This window comes from Pollachius pollachius (genome assembly GCF_949987615.1).
Source record: "Pollachius pollachius genome assembly, chromosome: 16".
NCBI lineage: Eukaryota > Metazoa > Chordata > Actinopteri > Gadiformes > Gadidae > Pollachius > Pollachius pollachius.
In genome coordinates, this window is record NC_136949.1 from 1,522,534 (window position 1) to 1,545,688 (window position 23,155).

At 51.3% G+C, this 23,155-nt stretch overlaps 1 protein-coding gene across 1 annotated transcript in view; it reads left to right on the forward strand.

Moving 5' to 3' along the window:
* LOC307088317 (unconventional myosin-VI-like) overlaps positions 1-23,155 on the forward strand; it is a 79,859-nt gene that overhangs the window by 52,152 nt on the left and 4,552 nt on the right. Inside the window, exons 23-31 of the mRNA XM_079754170.1 lie at positions 4,501-4,709; positions 7,392-7,470; positions 12,522-12,682; positions 13,973-14,014; positions 14,634-14,669; positions 17,126-17,164; positions 19,305-19,408; positions 21,185-21,319; positions 22,966-22,992. Of these exons, the coding sequence (XP_079610296.1) occupies positions 4,501-4,709; positions 7,392-7,470; positions 12,522-12,682; positions 13,973-14,014; positions 14,634-14,669; positions 17,126-17,164; positions 19,305-19,408; positions 21,185-21,319; positions 22,966-22,992 (832 nt within the window). The remainder of the gene's footprint in view (positions 1-4,500; positions 4,710-7,391; positions 7,471-12,521; positions 12,683-13,972; positions 14,015-14,633; positions 14,670-17,125; positions 17,165-19,304; positions 19,409-21,184; positions 21,320-22,965; positions 22,993-23,155) is intronic.

Below are 23,155 nucleotides of genomic sequence, written 5' to 3' on the forward strand. Positions count from 1 at the left end.
ACACATACACACGCAAGCGCGCACGAACGCACACTACATATACACACTAAAACACCCACACACTACATACACGTACACAAACATAAACAAACACATATACACACCACATACACACAAAAGATTTACTTACATATACACACCACATACACACACTAAAACACACACACACACTACGTATACACACTAAAGCACTTGCACATGTACACAATACTCACACACTACATATACACACTAAAACGCACACACTACACGTACACACATACACACACGCAAACGCACACACTACATATGCACACACACACACACTGAAACACGCACACACACTTCATCTCCACACCTGCTCAGCGTGGGCGGCCGTCCTCCCTGATGCCCTGCAGTCCGCCGGGGGGAGGGGGGGGGGTATGGCGGTTACCAAGGCGATGTGTTCCTGGGAAACACACACACACACACACACACACACACACACACACACACACACACACACACACACACACACACACACACACACACACCCCTCTGCCCCCCGCAATCCCAGACATTCTGCGGTGTGTTTCCATCGCTGCATGCCTCTCGTCGTGTGTGTGTGTGTGTGTGTGTGTGTGTGAGTGTGAGTGTGTGTGTGTGTGTGTGTGTGTGTGTGCTGCTTTATCCGCTGCTAAGTGCACACAAGTCCGGGGGTCTTTACGCAACACCTCGAGTCAGCCCGCCCCGACCGTCACATGACCCAGGGCTGGACCCCGGGGGGCGACCAGTCCTCAGCCCCCCTCCCTCCAGGCCCTGGCTGTTGGTCCTCCTCTTAACGGATCCTCTCTTCAGTGAACGAGATCTTCCTCGTCTCCGCCGTGAATAAACCATGGGGCGGTTAGAGACGGACGGGCGGCCCACCCGGACTCAGGACGGAAAGGCCCAAGGATCAGTCGTGGGTTGGTGGAGTCGACGCCATCTCTGACCAAACGACCGCCCCCGTCGCAGGAAGACTTGGTGCTGGGGTCCGGTGGAGTCTGGTGGGTCGGGGTTGGGGCCGGATGCCAGAGGCAGCGTGTTCTTCTCGAGTCCCGCCTCCTCTCCAGATCCGGCCCACCCACAGAGACGGGCTACAGAGTCGCTCCACGCTGACGGGGAAACACTTAGCGCCGTGTTAGAGTCTGCTTCCACCCCCCCAGAGACGCGCCACAGCCCTCCGTCCACACCCTCCTGAAGAGGGGAGGGTTCTGTTGCCACTCGACGAGACAGAGCACTTTGAAACACTCTGACACTACTCTGTTAAATTTGCAAATCCCTATTTTGTTGGTCCATGTGACCCCTTTAAATCCCTGATGGTCCTCGAAACCCAATTTAGAGCGAGAGAGAGAGAGCGAGAGAGAGGGAGCGGGGGAGAGAGAGAGGGAGAGGGAGAGAGAGAGAGAAAGAGAGAGGGGGAGAGCAGGAGAGAGCGAGAGGGAGGGAGGGAGGGAGGGAGCGGGAGAGAGAGAGAGTGGGAGAGGGAGAGAGAGAGGGAGGGAGCAAGAGGGAGAGAGAGAGGGAGGGAGAGAGAGAGAGAGAGAGAGGGAGAGAGAGGGAGGGAGAAAGAGAGTGGGGGGGGGGGGATAGAGGGAGAGAGAGAACACATAACACAATACTTGACCGGGCTGCGCTGCCTTCTTCTGTTACCGGATGGGAAAGAAAACATCCAGCAGATGAATATTTATCTTTTGGAACGCCGCCACACACTCGCTTCCACAGTACTTACTATATATAATATATACATAAACACAGATGCCTGCGCCATACCGCCTCCCAGCAGCGCCGACCCGGTCACCGAGACGGGCTGAAAGGCGAGCCAGAGGCTCTCAAACGGAGAACAGACATCTGCACGCTGTGAACCTCTCAGGGAGGACAGACGTCTGCACGCTGTGAACCTCTCAGGGAGGACAGACGTCTGCACGCTGTGAACCTCTCAGGGAGGACAGACGTCTGCACGCTGTGAACCTCTCAGGGAGGACAGACGTCTGTACGCTGTGAACCTCTCAGGGAGGACAGACGTCTGCACGCTGTGAACCTCTCAGGGAGGACAGACGTCTGCACACTGTGAACCTCTCTGGGAGGACAGACGTCTGTACGCTGGGAGACTCTAACCAGAGGACAGACGTCTGTACACAGTGAACCTCTCAGGGAGGACAGACGTCTGTACACTGTGAACCTCTCAGGGAGGACAGACGTCTGTACACTGTGAACCTCTCAGGGAGGACAGACGTCTGTACACTGTGAACCTGTCAGGGAGGACAGACGTCTGTACACTGTGAACCTCTCAGGGAGGACAGACGTCTGTACGCTGGGAGACTCTAACCAGAGGACAGACGTCTGTACGCTGGGAGACTCTAACCAGAGGACAGACGTCTGTACGCTGGGAGACTCTAACCAGAGGACAGACGTCTGTACGCTAGGGGACTTTGTCGCAGAGAGCTACTGTAACACAGTAATGAACTCCAGCTCCACACGGGCTGTTTCCCAAAGTGAAGGCTGCAGCCTTGCTAGAACACTTCCTAGATTGTCGCGTACGATGGAGATGAGGCTAGAGTGCTGCCTAGCGTTTGTAGTGTTCAGAGTTTGGAACGACTTGCTAGTGTGGAGGCGCTTCTCTTTCCTCTTTTTAATATTGCTCCAGTGGTAAATATTTGTATATTTTAATTGTTGAAATTGTTACCAGCTACTTAGGTGGTTACCTACATATTAAAACAAATCAATCCATGCAAAATATAGCCTATCATTACGTTGCAAAAACATTTGAAAAAACGTTTACATGATTAATCTATAAAAAGCAAGACGGCACAAAATATTTCTGAAAACGTTTAAAAACTTCACTTGTGTAAAGCAATGTGTCTTGCTTTCCAGAAGCAATTTGTAAATACCATGCGTAGCGTGTGAACGCAAAGGATTGTGGGTATTTTGGCTAGTTGAGGCTCCATCGATGCATCCTTGAAAAATCTCGGAATTCTCAAAAATAAAGGACACGAAAAGGGCGCGAATTTTCGTGTGTTCTCAACACTGGAACAGTGCTTGTGGGCGTTCTATGAAGTAGTGTCCTTAAATGGGCGGCCGTTGAGCACGCTTCCTTCACTTTGGGAAGCAGCCACGGACATGAGGAGATACAAAAGGTCATGGAGGAGGGGTCCCTAAATGTTCATCTGCTCTGTAAAGAGATGCAGGATAGGTCATTCACACCTTCAGTAGAAGTTGTTGGTCAAACCTTCAGGTGAAGTGGTTTGTCAAACCTTCAGATGAAGTGGTTATTGAAACCTTCAGATGAAGTGGTTATTGAAACCTTCATGTGAGGTGATTATTTACACCTCCAGGTGAAGTGGTTATTCACATCTCCAGGTGAAATGGTTATTCACACCTGCAGGTGAAGTGGTTATTCACACCTTCATGTGAAGTGGTTATTCATACCTCCAGGGGAAGTGGTTATTCACCCTTCCAGGTCAAGTGGTTATTCACCCTTCCAGGTCAAGTGGTTATTCACCCTTCCAGGTCAAGTGGTTATTCACCCTTCCAGGTGAAGCGGTTATTCACCCTTCCAGGTGAAGCGGTTATTCACCAATCACACCTTCATGTGAGGTGGTTATTCACACCTTCAGGTGAAGTGGTTATTCACACCTTCAGGCGAAGGAGGGGAGGGTTCTAATGTGAATACATTCAGGATAAGACATGAAGTCTCAGCTTAACCAAAGCATGGTAGAGAGGAGCTCCCCAGGCTTCTGAACACTGTGAATAACGTCTCTCTTCACCACCTGTCCATCTCCATCGCGGCAGTCTGCTCTCGTCTGGATAAACGCTCCTCAGCCCGCTGGCTTGATCAAGTCAGATGAAAGAATCCCACAGCCCCAGCCATCCATCATAACTACCCGGGCTTATAAACACATCAGAGGACCCACCTCTCCCACCAACACCTCCTGGACTGACATGTGTACAGCGGTTATCTGACGCACTTCCCTACATCCCTCAGATGTACCTTGCAGTCGTTTAGCGGACTCCCCAGGGGGATTGAGATACTGATCATATAGGAGCAAGTCTAAGGATGCCTTCGGGTTAGACTGCAGACACGGGATTGAACCCAGAACCTTTCATCTGGGAGGAGAACGAACACTACCAAGTTCCCTACGGTCTGCTGCCCCCGCAGATGCAATAACAATGAATATTTATTTATATATGTTTCTGTTCACTTCGTGTTGGGACTCCCACAGCTACTCTGTACTAGCTGATTGTTGGAGTCATGGTCACTCTGTCCACGGCCGTTTCTCCCGTAGCTCCTCCGGTTCTTCGTCCTCAGCCTCCCTTTGTGAGGAGCTCTTTGTCAGAGCGTCTGCTGATGGACTGAAGCCCACAGCCCACAGACCCCACCCAGAGGAGCTGTGTGTCCGCTCCCCTCACACAGGACCCCGGCCTATTGTGTGCTTTGGCCTCAAGCGTCCCCGTATATGAGGAAGCCTCCCCCGGCCTCACCGCCCCCTCTCTCCCCCACAGTGCACCATGATGTCCCGCCTGGACATCGACCACGAGCACCAGGCCCTGGTGGGGCGCTCGGAGAAGCTGCTGACCGCCATGCAGAACAAGAAGAAGGAGGAGGAGGAGCGCGAGAGGCTGAAGCGCATCCAGGAGGACATGGACCGGGAGCGGCAGCGGAGGGAGGAAGAGGAGCAGCGCCGCCGGCAGGAGGACGACGACCGCCGACTGTGAGTGATCAGGGTGGTTTATGGGGACGTCTTTAAGTTAGCGCTGTGTGTGTGGGGACGTCTTTTAAGTTAGTGTTGTATTCATGGGGACGTCTTAGTTAGTGTTGTGTTCAGGGTGGTTTATGGGCCCGTCTTTAAGTTAATGTTGTGTTCATGGTGGTTTATGGGGACTTTTTCAAGTTAGTGTTGTGTTCAGGGTGGTTTATGGGCCCGTCTTTAAGTTATTGTTGTGTTCATGATGGTTTATGGGGACGGCTTTAGGTAAGTGTTGTGTTCAGGGTGGTTTATGGGGACGTCTTTACGTTAGTGTTGTGTTTATGGGGATGCCTTTTAAGTTAGTATTGTGTTGTGGTCATGGTGGTTTATGGGGACAACTTTAAGTTGGTGATGTGTTTATGGGGACGTCTTTAAGTTAGTGTTCATGGTGGTTTATAAGGACGTCTTTGAGCAGAACGGATCTATTTGTGTTGTCTTGGAGTTAGAGTTTAGTGTTTTTTGGGTTCATGGTGCTTAAAAAGGACGTCTTTAAGAATAATCTGTCTTATTGTGTTGCCTTGGTGATAGAGGTTAGGGTCGGGCTGTGTTCATGTTGATTTATAAGTAATTCTTTATGAATAATCTATCTTATTGTGCTGTCAGCGAGGAAAATGGAACTGTTGTGTTGGGTTCATGTTGATTTATTAGGACTTTTTTAAGAAGAATGTCTTATTGTTCTCCCTTTGAGATAAAGGTTAGCGTTGTGTTCATGTTGATTTAAAACAATTCTTGACAAAGAATCTGTCTTATTGTGCTGCCCTCAACGTGGAAAAAACAGCACTCAAACACATAATATTACTGCCTGTAACTAAAATAATATAAACATGTAGAACCTATAGAAAACGTGTATACAGCTATATATGTGTGTGTGTGTGTATATATATTATGACCTGAGATAAACGGAAGAGAAGTCATGAATATGCATCGCAAAAGAGATTTTCCTTTTCCAGGTACAGAGTAGAGTTGAGGTTTAAATAGGGCTTTATCACTTAGTACCAGCCAGTATGCTACTGGTACTATCTTTGTTCAGCACGTTGTTCCCTCTGAACCCCTGTGCTGGGAGCCTTTCTCTGGCTTCCTCTCAGCTAGTGGGGTGAACCATGGCACCGATAAACGCTCCACACAGACTTAATGACGTGATCCCGTTTTAACAGGTCAGGTTAATGCTTAGCAAGCGGGCTATAAACCACGAGGTCCTCGTTAACCGTGACGACCTCATAAACCCAGCAGAGACCTGTCTGACCACACTGACCCATCGCTGCTCTGTAGTACAGACTATCCCCCCGGCAGCAGCAGGGTCTAGACCACAGCGGTCAGACAGCGGAGGTGACAGCGTGGAGATGGTCATAGTTGTTGATGTAGTTAAGCATTAACGGGATGAGTCAGAATCATAAGCAGGTGTTGTTTCTGAACACGGAGATCTAGAAGGCGTTCATCAGCGAGGTGGAAGTGTTGATTGTGTACATATCGAACACCAACATACCAGGAATGGCTAAACAAGTAACGCACACAGTAACACAAACCTCGAGCTGCCTCAGCCCTGGTCGGAATACCAAGTGCTGGTTCTTCTTCACCAAGTGAAAGAACCTGGTTCGATCCCTTTATACCACCGGCAGAAGTGTTTTGTCACCTTCGATGGTAGGCGTGGCTGCCATGGCAATAACAAAGATAGCTAGGATAAGACACTACACCATATGCTAGTTTTAAGTGCCAGGACGTACAACATGAAATGAGCAGTAGGCGTCGGAGGGGGAGGCTATGTAGAGTCTCAGGTGAACTCTGAACATTGACTGGTGATTGGCTGATGGCGGGCGTCCTTCTGACCGCTCCCTTGTCTGGTGGACGAGTGACCGGTCAGAGGAGCCGGTTCATCTCCTGATCCGGCTCGCCCGTAGTTCTGCTTGGCGCTCTGGTCCAGACTGATCCAGACTGATCCAGACTGGTCTGGACCGGTCTGGACCGGTCTGGATCAGTCCCTTAGCTGGTCTGGACCGGTCCCTTAGCGGAGAACATCTCCTTGGAGCGCCTGATGAGCCCCATCGGCCCGTCACAAACCACCGCCCCCACCCCCCCTCGCCCTTTGGGCAACGTACCCCGGCTCAAGGGTGTTGTCATGGAAACAGGGCCGGGGGCGGGTAAAAGGGGGGGGGGGGGGGGTGTTTGTGGGGCGATTGCATCGGAAGAGACGACCTCTCTGGATTCACTGACCTTTAATACAAAGTCTGTCCTGATTGGCCGGGCTGTTGGGGGGGGGCGTGTCTGTGAAGTGTGTAGGTTGAGGTGCTATAGTTCAGTGGCTCCTCCCTCTCTCCCCCCTCTCCCCGTAGAGGGGGGCGACCTTGACGGAGGAAACTGAGAGCCGTGCTCCACTGGGATCGGACCAGTCGTCAATCACCCCAATTTGTCACATGATTGCCCCCAGCCCCTGTAACTGCTCCATCGTTCGCCCCCTCATCAACATTATAGCTGAACACCGTAACAACACTGTCATCTAACACGTTGTAAATCTCTCCCTCCCTCTGTCTCCCTCTCTCCTTTTCTTTCTTTCTTTCTTTCTCTCTCTCTCTCTCTCTCTCTCTCTCTCTCTCTCTCTCTCTCTCTCTCTCTCTCTCTCTCTCTCTCTCTCTCTCTCTCTCTCTCTCTCAGGAAATCGGAGATGGAGCAGAAGAGGAAGGTGGAGGAGGAGGAGAGGAAGAAGAGGGATGAGGAGGAGAGGATCATCCAGGTTGGTGCTCGCTCCTCTCTCCTTTTCACCGTCGCCACGGTTACCGGTATCCTCCAGTCCCAAACCAGAGGAGGACCATTTAACACCTGCAGTGGGGTGATGCTCACCGTGAACCGGGGGAACCGCCAGGGATCAGGTTCTGGGCGGTCGGCTGTCCCAGTTTGACCACCTTGGGATGGGGGAGACGCTGGGGGCTGCCGTGAGTTATGAAGCTGCTGGCATATTTACGTAGAGAGAGAGAGAGGTAGAGAGTGATGGAGAGAGAGAGAGATAGGTAGAGAGAGGGAGAGAGAGAGAGTGATGGAGAGGGAGAGAGAGAGAGATAGGTAGAGAGAGGGAGAGGGGGAGGAAGAGTGAGAGATATGGAGCAGACCTGTACATTAATCACCCAGCACATGACCTCTGCTTTTACTCTCTCTATCAATCCATATCCCTACGATATGTTTCTCTCCCTCTCTCTCTCTCTCTCTCTCCCCGTCTCTCTCTCTCTCTCTCTCCCCGTCTCTCTCTCTCTCTCCCTCCCTCTCCCCGGCCCTCCCTCTCCCCCCACAGCTAAATAAAATGTTAGCTTACATGCGTTCTTTCTCTCGTAAAGGTCCTGCTGACCTTTAGGTGAAGCTATAGCACACGTATGTGGAACGTGTTTTGTTACCCACGTAAAGACAGTGAGCTCACACACACACACAGAGCATAGAGTGTGATGTATAGCCTCTTGCTGTTCTGAAGGGTCAACAGACATTCCCATTCAGCCGGATGTAAGGTCAAAGGTCGTAGAGGATAAGCAGACACAGTAGGACACAATGATCTTAACCTCTTTATCTGAGCGGTGATAACGGATACCGTAGAAAACGGTGACGGTTATGTCTGTGTGTGACCTTGTGTGAGTGTTTGTGTGTTCATTTGTCATTGTGTGTGTTTGTGAGTGTGTAGTTGGATGTGCTTGGCTGTGTGTTTGCGTTAACGTTGTTTAAGCCAGACGAAGCCCCTCTCTCTCGGTGTGTCTGAGGGGCTCAGCGCCTCAGATCTGCGTCTCGCTGGTCTGCTGTGATTGATGCTCCGTTCCTCTCTGGGGGGAACCGAGGCGGTGCCGGAATGATTTCCTCTGTGCTGGGGGGCTGCGTCTCCGCCGCTCTGCTGCCCGTGGGGGGGGGGGGGGGAACCTAATTTATAGTTGCCGAGTGTGGAGCGGGCGCGCCGAGAGGAACGAGCAAACAGGTGTCTGTCGGCCGGCGTCTCTGCTGAGAGATGGCCGCTGGCTCCTCCCCTTCTGGAGCCGCTGGCTCCTCCCCTTCTGGGGCCGCTGGCTCCTCCCCTTCTGGGGCCGCTGGCTCCTCCCCTTCTGGGGCCGCTTGGAGGTCAATTAGAGAGGGCCTGGCTTAACGAGGTTAGCACTCTGATATTTAGGCCCTCACTGGAGAGGGACAACCCCGTTGAAAAGGTGATCGTTGGAGAGGTTAATTAGAGCGTCGATCACAGTAGTTCTGATCAGAGGGACTTCAGTTTGTCCTACGGTGCTTCAAGGCGTTCCAAAGCTTCACTCATCGGCCGTGATCATTGGATGTCTTTAACTATTTTCATTTTGGAGCTTTTGCCCAGGCTGTATGTCATTTATATGATATATCCTATGTGTGACACCCCTTTACCCAAGCCTGCAACTTCGCTTCAGGGTGCGCGTGTCTGCATTAAACCAGGGAGCTGTTTTTTTCAATGATCGCAACTGAATCATTGGCAGCATACAAGGCATTGTTGAGGTCATCAGTGAGGCACTCCACAGAACCCCTGTAGTTACAAAGAGGAGCAAGTGAACGGGGTAACTTATCTGCCATCGCTGTAATGGTTGCAGGGGTGATGCGGCGACAGCTGAAAGTAGCCTGCTGATCGTCGCAGGGGCAGGATCCCACCACCTGGAAAGTGAGCAAAAAATGGTCTGATAAAGCTGAGGTGGTGGGAGAGACCATTAGCTGTGTAATGTCTGGACCGCGGGTCAAAACGAGGTTCAGCGTGTTTCCACCGATGTGGTTTGGGTGCTGGACGAGCTGTTTGAAGCCAAGCGTATCTGTAATGGACAGAAAAGCCCTTGCGAGGGCATCAGATGGGTTATTCACATGAATGTTGAAATTCCCAATAAGCAAAATATTGTCTGAATATGTAGACAGATCAGCTGCAAAATCAGAAAACTCAACAAAAAGTGAATACGGTCCTGGGGGACGGTATACTACAGCTAAAACAAAAGAGTCTGGAACTCGTTTCGCTTGTCGGGGAGCTGAGGAGCAGAACGCGAGCACCTCAAAGGATCTGAATATATATCTATTCTTTGGCTTTAAATGAAACTAAGAATTAGATATCAGGGCTACTCCACCACCTTTCTTTACTTCTGCTGATACTAGGGCGCTGACGAAATTGGGGGGAGTAGCTTCGTTTAGGGCCAGAAACTCATCTGGTTTTAACCAGGTTTAACAAAGGCCCACAATGTCGATCTTATTATCAACAATTAGATCCTGGACCAAGAGCGCTTTAGATGAAAGCGACCTTATATTCATGAAACCTATTCTGAGTGCTACCATTTTATTATTTTCAGAGGGAGTCCGGTTAACACTCAGCTCTGAAGCGGTCAGTGGCATAGCGAGATTTCGACATAATGGACGCGGCCATCGCCTGCGGGTTTCACACCTCGAGACACCTCGAGACAGCGCGAGGCCGCACCACCGCACATATAGGTACAGCGTTATTTTCAGAGGGAGTCCGGTTAACACTCAGCTCTGAAAGGGTAGGTGCAATAGATACATCATCCTGGTTAACTGGTTCAGCTAACCCACCTGCTGTTCTAGACTCTGCAACGTAAACTATCATGTTGCTAGCAGGTTTGCTAAACTCCTGCAACCCATCGTGCTGTGAGTGGATGAGTCACGCCTGCCTAAGACATCTATCTATGTTTTTGGACATAATTGAGGCGCCTAACCCAGTAGGGTGAAGGCCGTCTCTCATGAGCACACCAGGGCGGCCCCACAAGGAGGGCCAGTTATCTATAAAACCAAAACCCTGCTCTGAACTATATCGTGCCAGCCAGCGATTTAGAGGCAATAATCTACTATAACGCTCATCATTACCCTTATCGGGGAGAGGGCCAGAGAGAATAAATCGTTGCCGACACATCTTTCTGGCGAAGTCACAAAGCATAGCTATGTTGCTTTGTGTGACCTCGGTTTGTCTCATCCTAGTATCGTTGGTGCCGACATGAACTACAATGTTGTCGAAACTATTGTCGGTGTTTGATGCATCTAATCTAACTCCGTGTGTGATTTGACCGCTTGCCAGCACCCTAAGATTAGCCTCAGTGTCGGGAGCCCTGGCCCCGGGTAGGCAAATAACTTGCGCTGGGGTGTGTAATCTAACTTTACGTATAACAGAGTCGCCTATGACTAGCGTTTTTACCCCCGAAAAAGACTTGCGAGGCAGGATGCTGTCCGCCTTCGCAAGTGGTGCTGCCGACAGGATTGCCTAGACTGAGTCACTGCTAACGATAGCATCAGCTCTACGAGTCCGCCTGGCGGTTTCTGTTCTCTATACTTTCTGGCGAATCTGTCTTCTTTATGCTCGCTACCCTTTCGTCCTCTAACTGACAGATACGTCTCTCTAACAGAGCTCTCTTATCTATGACAAATGGCGGAACAAGAGCAACCGGAGTCCATGCTTACCTTGGTTGATGCAGACGGAGCTCCAACGAGGAAACAGCGAATACAATACAGATTGTGCAGAACAGGTCGCAGATAAAAATACTGGAAAAATAGATACAAACCGAGAAAGAACCAAACCAAACAAACCAAGCCGGCTACCCGGAAGTTGTGTCAGCGGTGTCACAGGGCAGCCTCGGGTCAACCTGTGGAGAGAGAGCACAGGTTACACAGCACAATGTATATGATACATATGTCATGTATATGATACATATGTCATGTACATGATACATATGTCATGTATATGATATATATGTCATGTACATGATACATGTGTCATGTATATGATATATATGTCATGTACATGATACATGTGTCATGTATATGATATATATGTCATGTACATGATACATATGTCATGTATATGATATATATGTCATGTACATGATACATATGTCATGTATATGATACATATGTCATGTATATGATGTATATGTCATGTATATGATGTATATGTTATGTATATGTGATATATATGATATATGTGTCATGCATATGATATATGTCATATATATGTTATGTATGTGATATATTTGTGATCTATATGTTATTTATATGATGTATATGGTATGCATATGATGTACATATGATGTATGTTATATATATGTTATGTATATGATATATATATGTCCTGTATATGATATATATCGCCATGAAGGGGCTTACTTTCGATGATGGCCGGCGACGTTCTATACATTATCCCGCTTACTACACGGCTACTTGCCAAAACGAAAAAGTGACTTCACATGTTGTGTCTCTTTACAATTTATTTGTTACCAGCATTCTTAATGTGGATCAGCAGAGAAATAGTCCGCAAGAGACGTAGACGTCGCTTGAATCAACGGTGAATCATCAATTATAATTCACCGCTGCTAATTATATTTAGCAACGCTGAATTATCGAATATAATTCACCGCCGGATGTTGTGAAGGCCCCATGCAAATGAACGGCGCGTTCCACGGCAGTGAGAAGACCCGTGTAATAAGTATATATATATATGTATGATATATATGTATATGTTATATATGTGATATACAGTATATGTCATGTATGTGATATAGGTTATGTATATATATATGATATACAAGTTATATATATGTGATGTATGTTATGTGTATATATATATGTGGTGTGTGTGTGTATATATATATATGATATATATGTGGTGTGTGGGGTGAAGGTGCAGATGTTATGTATGTATATGTTATGTATGTTATATAGGTTATATATTTGTGGTGTGGGGTGAAGGTGGAGATGTTATGTGTATATATATGTTATGTATGTTATATATATGATATATGTGTGGTGTGTGGGGTGAAGGTGGAGATGGAGGCGCAGGTGGAGGCGGAGCGGGAGGAGGAGAATTCCCGGCAGGCGGTTCAGGAGCAGGAGCGCCGGGACCGGGAGCTGGCGCTCCGGATCGCCCAGAGCGAGGCGGAGCTTATCCCCGAGGAGACGCAGGCCGACGCGCTGCTGCGCAGGTAACACACGCACACGCACACGCACACGCACGCACACACACACACGGACACACACACACACACACGCACACGCACACGCACGCACACACACACACGGACACACACACACACACACACGCACAGGTAACACACGCACACACACACACACACGCACGCACACACACGGATACACACACACACGCACGCACGCACGCACACACACACACACACACACGCACAGGTAACACACGCACACACGCACGCACACACACGGATACACGCACACACACACACGGATACGCATACACACGCACACACACACACGCACACACACACGGATACACACACACACGCACACACACAGGTCACACAAACACACTCTCAGACACACACACACACAGAAACACGCATGCATACAGCTAGAGATGCACACACACACACTTGGCCACACACACAAACAGCAACACACACACACGCACGCACGCACGCACGCACACACACTCAGCTATACGCGCACGCACACACACTCAGCCTTACACACAAACACACACACACACACTGGAACTCGAAAAGGATTTCATCAGGATATGTGACTCTCACCAGATGTTCATTCATTTTATTCATTCATTCATTCTATTTATTCATAGTTTTCATTTTATTCATTCATTCATTCTATTCATAGTTTTCATTTTATTTATTTATTCATTCATTCATTTTATTCATGTATGATTGTATACATTATTCATTTGGGTTTTTCTGTCCTTTTAACTGTAACCACTCTTATTGTTTTCCTGTTTCTCTCTCTCCCTCTCCATCACTCTCTCACAACGTCTGGGTCCCTCTCTCTCTCTCTCTCTCTCTCTCTCTCTCTCTCTCTCTCTCTCTCTCTCTCTCTCTCTCTCTCTCTCTCTCTGTCTCTGGGGTGTGTCTCTCTCTCTGGGTCCTCTCTCTCTCTCTCTCTGGGTCTCTGTCTCTCTCTCTCTCTCTGTCTCTGGGTGTCTCTCTCTCTCTGGGTCTCTATGTCTCTCTCTCTCTCTCTCTCTCTCTCTCTCTCTCTCTCTCTCTCTCTCTCTCTCTCTCTCTCTCTCTCTCTCTCTCTCTCTCTCCTCTCTCTCTCTCTCTCTCTGGGTCTCTATGTCTCTCTCGCTCTCTCTGTCTCTGGGTGTCTCTGTCTCTGGGTCTCTCTCTCTCTCTCTTTCTTTCTTTCTTTCTTTCTTTCTCTCTCTCTCTCTCTCTCTCTCTCTCTCTCTCTCTCTCCTCTCTCTCTCTCTCTCTCTCTCTCTCTGGGTCTCTATGTCTCTCTCTCTCTAGTAACGGTTCATCAGGTGCCCCATCGTCTCCAGACCGAGCCGCGTAAGGACCAAGTTTCACGACCTTTAACCCCCCGTCCCCCCCAGAGCTCTATCGACCCCCCCCCCCCACTTTGACCTCCGACCCCTGAGCCCGCACCTTCCCTGCATGCTTCCAGATAACCTTTGACCCTAACATGGAGACCACCTTTCTCCAGCAAGCTACAACACTAGCCTCTCTCTCTCTCTCTCTCTCTCTCTCTCTCTCTCTCTCTCTCTCTCTCTCTCTCTCTCTCTCTCTCTCTCTCTCTCTCTCTCTCTCTCTCTCTCTCTCTCTCTCTCTCTCTCTCTCTTTCCCTCTCTGTCTCTCTCTCTCACCCCCCCCCCCCCCCCTCTCTCTCTCTCTCTCTCTCTCTCTCTCTCTCTCTCTCTCTCTCTCTCTCTCTCTCTCTCTCTCGTAACACTACTGCAACACTGCTGGCCCCTCCCCCTCTAATCAGGGCGTCAGTAGTAATTGGAGCACGAACGTGATTGGCAGGTTTGGTAAGAGGACATGTGATCCGTCCTCCAATCAGAGGGTTAGGGAAATCTGAAATGGGAGGAGTCAAGGAATGACCTTGCTCGTCTGTGATTGGTCAGAGTAAGCGTGGCGTAATGTTGACCCTTGACCCTTGTGTTTGCAGTGCCGGTGCCGGTGCGAAGTTGAAGGGTTTGACCATGTAGGTTTGACCTCTGACCCCTCCGACATCACAGCTCAGTCTGTGACCTCTTCCTGGTTTTCTGTCCTTTCCGTCACCTGGTGCTCGTCAGTGGTTAGCTGCTAAGCTACTTCAGCTTGCTGCTCATTAGCCAGGTGTAGCGCCTCACCTGGTGGGCGGAGTCTCCGGCCTCGTTAGCACCGTTAGCCTTGGGTGTGTGTGTGTGTGTGTGTGTGTGTCATTAGAGCGGATGTTTTTCTGTGCGTCTGAGAGAAGACATTCTCAACCTGTTGACGAGGAGCAGAGCGAGACGAGAACATGTGAGCCTGGGTGACATCACATCGGTGGAGCTGCCGCCGTGTGTATGGGGGTGATCAGAGACCCTGATCAGAGAGGCTGCTCCCTGCTCCTCCCTCCTCCCTGTTCCTCTCTGCTCCCCTCTCCTCTCTGCTCCTCCCTCCTTCCTGCTCCTCTCTCATCCCTGCTCCTCTCTCCTCTGCTCCTCTCTGCTCCCCTCTGCTCCCCTCTCCTCTCTGCTCCTCTCTCATCCCTGCTCCTCCTCTCTCCTCTGCTCCTCTCTCCTCCTTCCTGCTCCTTGCTCCTCTGTGCTCCTCCCTGCTCCTCCCTCAACCCTCTCTGCTCCTATCCTCTGCTCCCTGCCCCTCCTTTCAGCTCCCTTCTCCTTCTCCTCCCTTCTCCTCCCCTACTCCTTCCTTCTCCTCTCTGTCCTCTCTCTCCCTCCTTGCGTCCAACCTGCTCCTCATTCTGTTTTTCTTATTTATTCCTCCTTTAGTTTCCTGTCTTTGTCGTCATCTCTCCCAGACAGGAAACCAGCCTCCCCTTAAATAACAGGGTTATGGTTAGACAGCCCCGTCCCAGTCTGGCACTGGGTGTTTGGTTGGTTGTGGTTTCTCGGCCTCATCAATCATTGGTCGGGCTGACAGGAAGTGTTCCGCCCCCACAACAGGCGGGTTAACATCCACGCTGTCATTAGCCCGCCTGTGTTTGAGGTCACACCTCCTCGAGTTCCAATTGATACCTGTGTGACGGCCAAATTCCCATTTCCTGTTGCAGCGGGTCGGAAAAATCACACCTCACACGCCCCCCGATCCCCACCCCGGCCCCGCCCGGAGTGATGTCTCGCCGCGAGCCGCGCCCGAGGAACCGTTCAGTGAGCCGTAGAGACGCGTTAGCTAGCTAACAGCGTCGGCTCAGTGAGCCTTAAGACTCGGCTATGGTTCAACGTCAACGCAACACAAAGGGGGTTACGGACCCCTTAAGTCCTCACAGACCCTCCTTGCGTCCACCGCAAGGGCCGGACGTGCGCCTCCCAAAAATTGTAACCTTCCGTTGAGGCGATGCAGCAGCAAGGGCTGTGATTGGTCCACTCACTAAAACCCGACGCAGAACCGAAACAGGTTCACGACTGCGTTGAAGCGTCTGCGAGGTCTTTGCGTTGCGTCGACGTGGGACCATAACTGAACCTCTAGAGACGCGTTAGCTAGCGTACAGAGCGTCCTGTTCAAGGGAGCCCAGGGCGGAGCGTACGGGCGTAGCTTCGACTTTGACCACCTCCTCAGTTCAGGAGGCTCAGGAGGTGGAGCGGGTCGGACGCCGTTTCCGTTCCCAGCTCCTCCTTGCAGTGTCGAGGAGTCTCTGAGCAAGGCACCTCACTCTGACTGCTCTCGACCGGCTGGCTGTCGCTTTGCACGGCTGACACCGCCGTCAGTGTGTGAACGTGTGTGTGTGAATGAGTGTGTCAATGTGTATGAGTGTGAATGTGAGGCAATTATTATAAAGCTCTTTGAGCCACTGGTCTGAAGGTGCTCCCTGAATGCTGTCCTTTCCTGTTGAGCACTTTAACGGTGTGTGTAGAGGTTGGGACTCAGAAGTGGGGTGCAACAGGTTCACAACCACTCCCCGCTATCTGTCTGATCCCGACCACCCCGACACTGTGGTGACCAGGGCTTCCACCTACGGGAGCTTTAGTTATTTAATTGTGTAGCATTGACGACCGATTTGTAGTTCATCCCAGAATCAAAATAGCTGAATAATTTGTATGCATTTGAGGTATGACTTAACCATTTAAGTCTTAAGTCTTGGATTGGGTGTCCCTTTTTGAATTGTAAGTTTGCTATTTTAAAGGTTTTATTTGTTTTGATTCGTTATTATGATTGACGTATTATTTTGGGGTAGGGTTTGTCTATAGGGGTATTATGGGGTTAGTTTCTACCCCATAATCTACCCCTCTGGTGTAGTCCATGTTTTTCCATCACTTTCACTTTCACTTTTGTTTGCTTTATTATTGTTATTTTTTATACCAAATCCTGAATCTTTAAATCATATTCTGTTACATAGTTTCAACATGACTCTATGTACACCATGTTCTGTTACAACTATAAGCAGGGTTAGCATTGGCTAGCTCGTGCCCAACTGTGCTACATGCTAACTGTGTCTATACCGTACTGCTCCCCCAGGGAGGAAATGGCCATGGAAATGACCGAGCTACTCGCTAGGTGGGTAGCATCCGCCTCGCAACCGCATCAAACCGCGGAAATCTCCCGTTTCATTCAAATCTTTAAACCAAAATGGAGTGTTTTGAATCACACCGATCCCCTTGATTGGACCATTTGCTCAATCTGTTGTTTTCAACCAGATTTTCACCTTTAATTTCAGGTTAATTCCTCAAGACAAAATCTTTTCCCTCCTCAAAGCAAATGAATGAGGTGAATCAGGTCGCTCCGCACATGAAACACAGGAGCTCTGTGGTGAATGAAGGCTGCTTATTAAGTCTCCATCACGTGGTCAGCCAAGGCCGGAGAGAGGAGGCCGAGAGGAGGCTGGGCCAAGGCCACGGCCTTGACGAGCTCTGCCAACGACCCAGCTGGTGCTAATGTGCTGCTTAGCAGCGCCGCGCAGGGCCGTTTGGCTAGCTGCCTCGTTAGCTCACTTAACAGGCAGCGTGAATGGGCGCGGCGTCAGCCCAAGGCTAACCGCTAGCACGTAACCCTCGCGGCGCGGCTAGGGAGGCTACGTCTCCTCCAAACAGCTGATTAGCTCATACCTGTCAATCAATACTGGGAACACGAAGGCGTCAGCAGGAAGTGAGGGCGTGGAGGTGTTGGGAGGAGAGACGGCAGGAATTCAGGGCTTTAGAAGGAGAGCCAGCAGGAAGTGAAGGTGAGACAGCAGGAATTGAGGGCTTTAGAAGGTGAGACAGCAGGAAGTGAAGGTGAGACAGCAGGAATTGAGGGCTTTAGAAGGTGAGACAGCAGGAAGTGAATGTGAGACAGCAGGAATTGAGGGCTTTAGAAGGTGAGACGGCAGGAAGTGAAGGAGAGACAGCAGGAAGTGACGGCTTTAGAAAAACGGCTTTCTTCTTTGACGGTTAGGTCCTCGTTGCCATGGGTTCCCCTCCAGGCAGCTGCTGTCATGGTGACACCGAACCAATCGGATTAGAGTATGGGTGAGGACCCGTCCACCAGGGGGCCCGTGGAGTGTTCTTTGCTGCAGCAGAGTGGTCAAGTGATCCTCTGACCCGGGACTGAATCCACAGCGTGTGAGTGCGCTGGATCACGTCCCAGAATGCTCAGCGAACGGCAGCCAGCATCGTGGAGGAAGATAGAGGGGCAGATTGTGTTTTCAGTAGAGAATATATCAGATCAACAACTGTTGTTTGTCAACAACGTGCTCACACATTCACGGTCCGTCTTTTTGTATTTCATATAGAGATATATCAGTGTATCTATATAGATGTATCTATATATGGTCTTTCTGTGCCTTTATGGGCAGTGAAATACTGTCAGTAGTGGTGGTGGTTTGAAGAGAGAGGGAACACATGTAGCATCAGACTACAGATTGCTCAGGGGTTAAGGCAGTGCTCAGCACTAGAAGGTGTATTGCTCAGGGGTTAAGGCAGTGGAACCCGCAGCACTAGAAGGTGTACTGCTCAGGGGTCAGGGCAGTGCAGGGTTCAGTCTCCATCCTCTCGTTCCATTCCTGAAGTTCTCTCCTCTCTCACGCTGGGAACCCGCCCCCCCCAAGACAGACCCCTCCCCCCAGGACTGGACGGGGAGACGCGGGAATGCTGTAACACTCTCCCTCTCTCTCTCTGGCTCCCAGCTCTCCCAGTGCTCTCTCCCAGTAACCCCCCGGACCCCCGACCTGTTCTGCCTTGACTTCGGTTCAGAGCGCCAAATGAATCGCCATTTGAATATGCAAATAACGGCCGCCGTTTGTTTTACCCTCCAGGTGTTGTGGTCGGGGGGCTGTGATTATCGCTGTCGGGCTTTCTGACCGCAGTCGAACACTTGGGGAGTTTCCAGGTGTTTAATCGTGAGCGCTGCAGATTTGTGTAACTGGCAGCGAGGCTGGTGTAGTAAACAGTGTGGGCTCCGGCTCCCGACCTCTGGCCAACGCTGGGGGGGTAAAACAAACCGTTAAAACAATCATTTCTAGAGAATCCAGTCCAAGACTTTCTCTCCCTCTCTATCGCGCCTCCCCCTCTCTCTCTCTCTCTCTCTCTCTCCCCCCGTCGCTGGACTCCCCTCCCCTCTCCTCTCCTCCCGGCGGTGTGAGAACTTCCTGTGAGCGGGAGGGGGACTTCCTGTGAACGGACGGTGACTTCCTGTGTGCGTTGCCGTGTTCCCTGTCCAGGGGGCCGCTGGTGCAGGCGTCCAAGGCGGCGGCGGGCGTGAAGAAGTACGAGCTGAGCAAGTGGAAGTACGCCGAGTTGCGGGACGCCATCAACACCTCCTGCGGTGAGTCCGTCCGTCACCGGTCACATGCTCGGGTAACCGACCTATCGCGTGCCGCCAGGTCGGCGCGGCGACGGTGACAGTGAGGTTCAGCAGCGACTGGACTCAGGTACGTTAATCGTACCCCTGTGTGTCTGTCGTGGAGCCCTCTATCCATGGTAAACAGGTACTGCTGCCTCCTGCATGTTGCGTCACCGTCGTCCAGGTTATAGTAACAGCGATGTTCTATGCTGTAGACCGTGTTGCCATCGCCTCTGGCCTCAGAGGCTGGGATGGCTGAAACCCGGCAAGGAGGAGCTGGGGTCAGACCACGATGTCTGGAGGCATTCCAGCGCAGCACTCTCCAGGGTAGAAAAACAACGATTTCCCGGGTGACCGGGTCGAGGAACAAACGTTCCCGGCAATTTTGTCCATTTCCCGCTGTTCCGTCTCCATCTGTCGGAGCTTAGGGGGGGTTTGGGTGGAGGGGAGGTGGGTGGAGGAGGAGGATGACGGGCTGGGGGTAGCGGTCGGGGGGCAGACCGCCAGCGGAAGCCTGGATGTTAATGGTCCCAGCGGAGGGAGCCGGCCCCCGGCGGGGCCGAGATACAGCGCTGTTATCAGACGCTCCCTCGCCGAGACCGGGGGCTGAATACAGATGTGCTGCCCGCCGCCGCCTGGCGACACGCTGACAGACTGAAGAGTGTGTTCAGGGACGCTGCCGCCGCCCACGCCACCACCACCACCACCACCACCCACCCCAGCCTCCGCCCCCACCAGCGGCGGCTGCACTGCAAATTAGCCGTGCATGCGACGAGTGCAGAGCAGACCTTTGTCTCCCTTGTTGTCTTTGATGCGCTGGGTGCCCTTCCCGCCGCCCCCTCCCCCCAGAGTGTTTTTCTCCCCTTGGTGGAGCTGAGCGTGACGGAACCACTTAGTGTGCGTTAAGCCTCTCGTCACGTGACCGCCCGACTGCAGAGCGACGCTGCCGCGCCCTCAGGGTCGGCGTTCATCTGGGGAGACGGGACTCGTGTCTGTCCCGTGGTGGCCGTCTGTCCGTCCGTCCCCCCTCGCTGTCCCCTGACCGTCTGTCCGTCCTGCTCCGCCCCGGCAGATGTCGACGTGCAGCGCGTTCCGCCGCTCCTCTGTGGTGTCTGGTGTGATTGCGTCTCGGCGTCGTCACGGGGACCGTGTCTGATGGCGGCACGGAGGCTGCTGCGGCTGCGTTGTCATGGCGATTGTCAAGTCCATTTTATCTCCAAAGCCTTTGATCACGGTCACCGTCTCTAAGGGATTCCGGGGCCCCGTGTTATACCGCTCCACAGTCAGGGGGGGGGGTCAGTCAGGGGTCAGATATACCGGCAGCACGGAACTTTTCCCATTTTAACATCAGCTTGTTTGTTATTCAAATTCATTCTTCATTTATTACCTATTTCTATTGTTTACTCTGACCTGAATACATATTTTATATGTATTCAGGTCGGGTATAAATTGATTTGTTAAACTTAAGTTTCCATGTTTCATATTTTACCTTTAACTTCCGTGTTCGCTGCCTGCCATTGGTCCATCGAGCGGCCCTTTCCCGCCCTTCCACCCATGTGAAGACTAATCTTGGCCAATCACAGCTCAAGTGCCGCCCGATTGGCCCAGACTCGGGTCGTCCTCCATGGTCTCTTGTACATCCAAAGTGTCACAAAAGAGACTGGAAGTGGAAGCTCATCACCTGATGATGTCATTACTGGGAGGGGATGTGAAACTGAAAGTGAAAGTAAGATGTTGTTGTTTGTTGTGTGTCTGCAGACATTGAGCTGCTGGCCGCCTGCAGGGAGGAGTTCCACCGGCGCCTGAAGGTCTACCACGCCTGGAAGTCCAAGAACAAGAAGCGTAACACGGACGGACCCGACCTGCGCGCCCCCAAGTCCATCACCGACTACGGTGAGACCAGAACCACACCAGTTCAGACCAGTACCAGAACAGTCTAGTACCAGTACCAGACCGGAACCACACCAGTAGCAGTACCAGTACCAGACCAGTATTCGACCCAGTACCAGACCAGCAGTACAAACCAGTACCAGACCAGTATCAGACCAGTCTAGTCTCAGTACCAGACCAGACCCAGACCACACACACCTTTAGTTCAGATGTGTTCTGCTGCTGGATGAGTCTTAAACCCACCCTCCCACGAATCGCCCAAAGGCACTGTGGTTACGGCGCAGGATTGTATCCTGCACCTCGGTGCGTCTCCCGGTGTTCCGGTCTGGAGCGTCGTAGACCCGTAGCTCCGGACGTCCTGACTGTGGAGGGTCAGGGGAGTGAGGCGAGGACTAGAGTCCATCAGGAACGCAGAGCTCTGCAGGACAGATCCTCCGGGGGATGGATCCCAACGCGGAGACGCGTTGATGTGATGTGTTAATACAAACCCCTCTGACCGGTCCGTACCGCCTGGATCCGGTCTGGAGCCGTCCACACACACAGGGGTCCACACCCTCTGGTACCTCCCTCTGCTCCACCTTGCCTCTCCACTCTTCATCTCTCTCTCCATTTATCTCCTCCTCTACCTCTCTCTCTCTCTCTCTCTTTCTCTCTCTCTCTCTCTCTCTCTCTCTCTCTCTCTCTCTCTCTCTCTCTCTCTCTCTCTCCCTTCTCATTCACCACTTCCATCTCCTCGTGCCACCCATCGAGTTGTCATGACGACAAAGAGCTCTCGCTTGGAGCCTCCGTCGATGCGCGCCGTCTTGTTTAGACTACTGATTGGCACACACGCACGCATGCGCACACACACACACACACAGAAACACACACACACAGAAACGCACACACACACACACACACACTCACACACACACACACACACACACACACAGAAACAAACACACACACACACAGAAACTCACACACACAGAAACGCACGCACACACACACTCACACACAAACACACAGAAACAAACACACACACACAAACACACACACACACACACACACACACACACACACACATAGGCACGCACGCACACACACGCACATAGGCACGCACAGACACACTGAAACACACACACACACAGAAACACACTCACACACACACCTATACAGCAGCCTGCTACATGAGGAGCAGGACCAATCAGACGCTGAGCTCTTCCGTCTGCAGACGTTTAATTAGCAGACCGCGGGATTCTGGAGTCGCAGAACATCCCATAATAATCCCCCGACAGCTGCTAGAGAGTGGAGCACCTGGAGAGGCTGGTGAACACGCCCCCTCTCTCTGGTTCCTGGGCGATGACCGTAGAACTCGTGTCATTGGTCGATACAGTTACCATTGAAGGAGTGTATGAAGGATATAGTGGTTATGGTTCGTGATGTTCATGATGTCCTCCTGTGTTTCTGCTCCTCCTGTTGTCCTGTTGTTGCTGTTGTCGATTGTTGTGTTTCATTGGTCCTGAATCCGTCTTTTGTGTCTGATGTGTTGTGCGACACTGTTTCGTACGTGTGTGTTCTTTATTGTGTGTGTGTGGGTGTGTGTGTCTGTGTGTGTGTGTGTGTTGTGTCTGTGTCGTGTGTGTAACCTACCGTGTTTACTCCTTCAGGTCGCATCACACCAGCCAAGGCAGCATGTAAGTGTGCTACTGCTAGCCGCTAACGCTAACGCTACCGCTAAGCCTTGACCCCCCCTCCCACCCACCCATTAACACACAGCTAACCGTAGCAGCGCACAGTGGGGGGGCTCACAGCAGGGGGGCTGCCGCACTGGGACCCCCTATGGGTGGGTACTGGGTG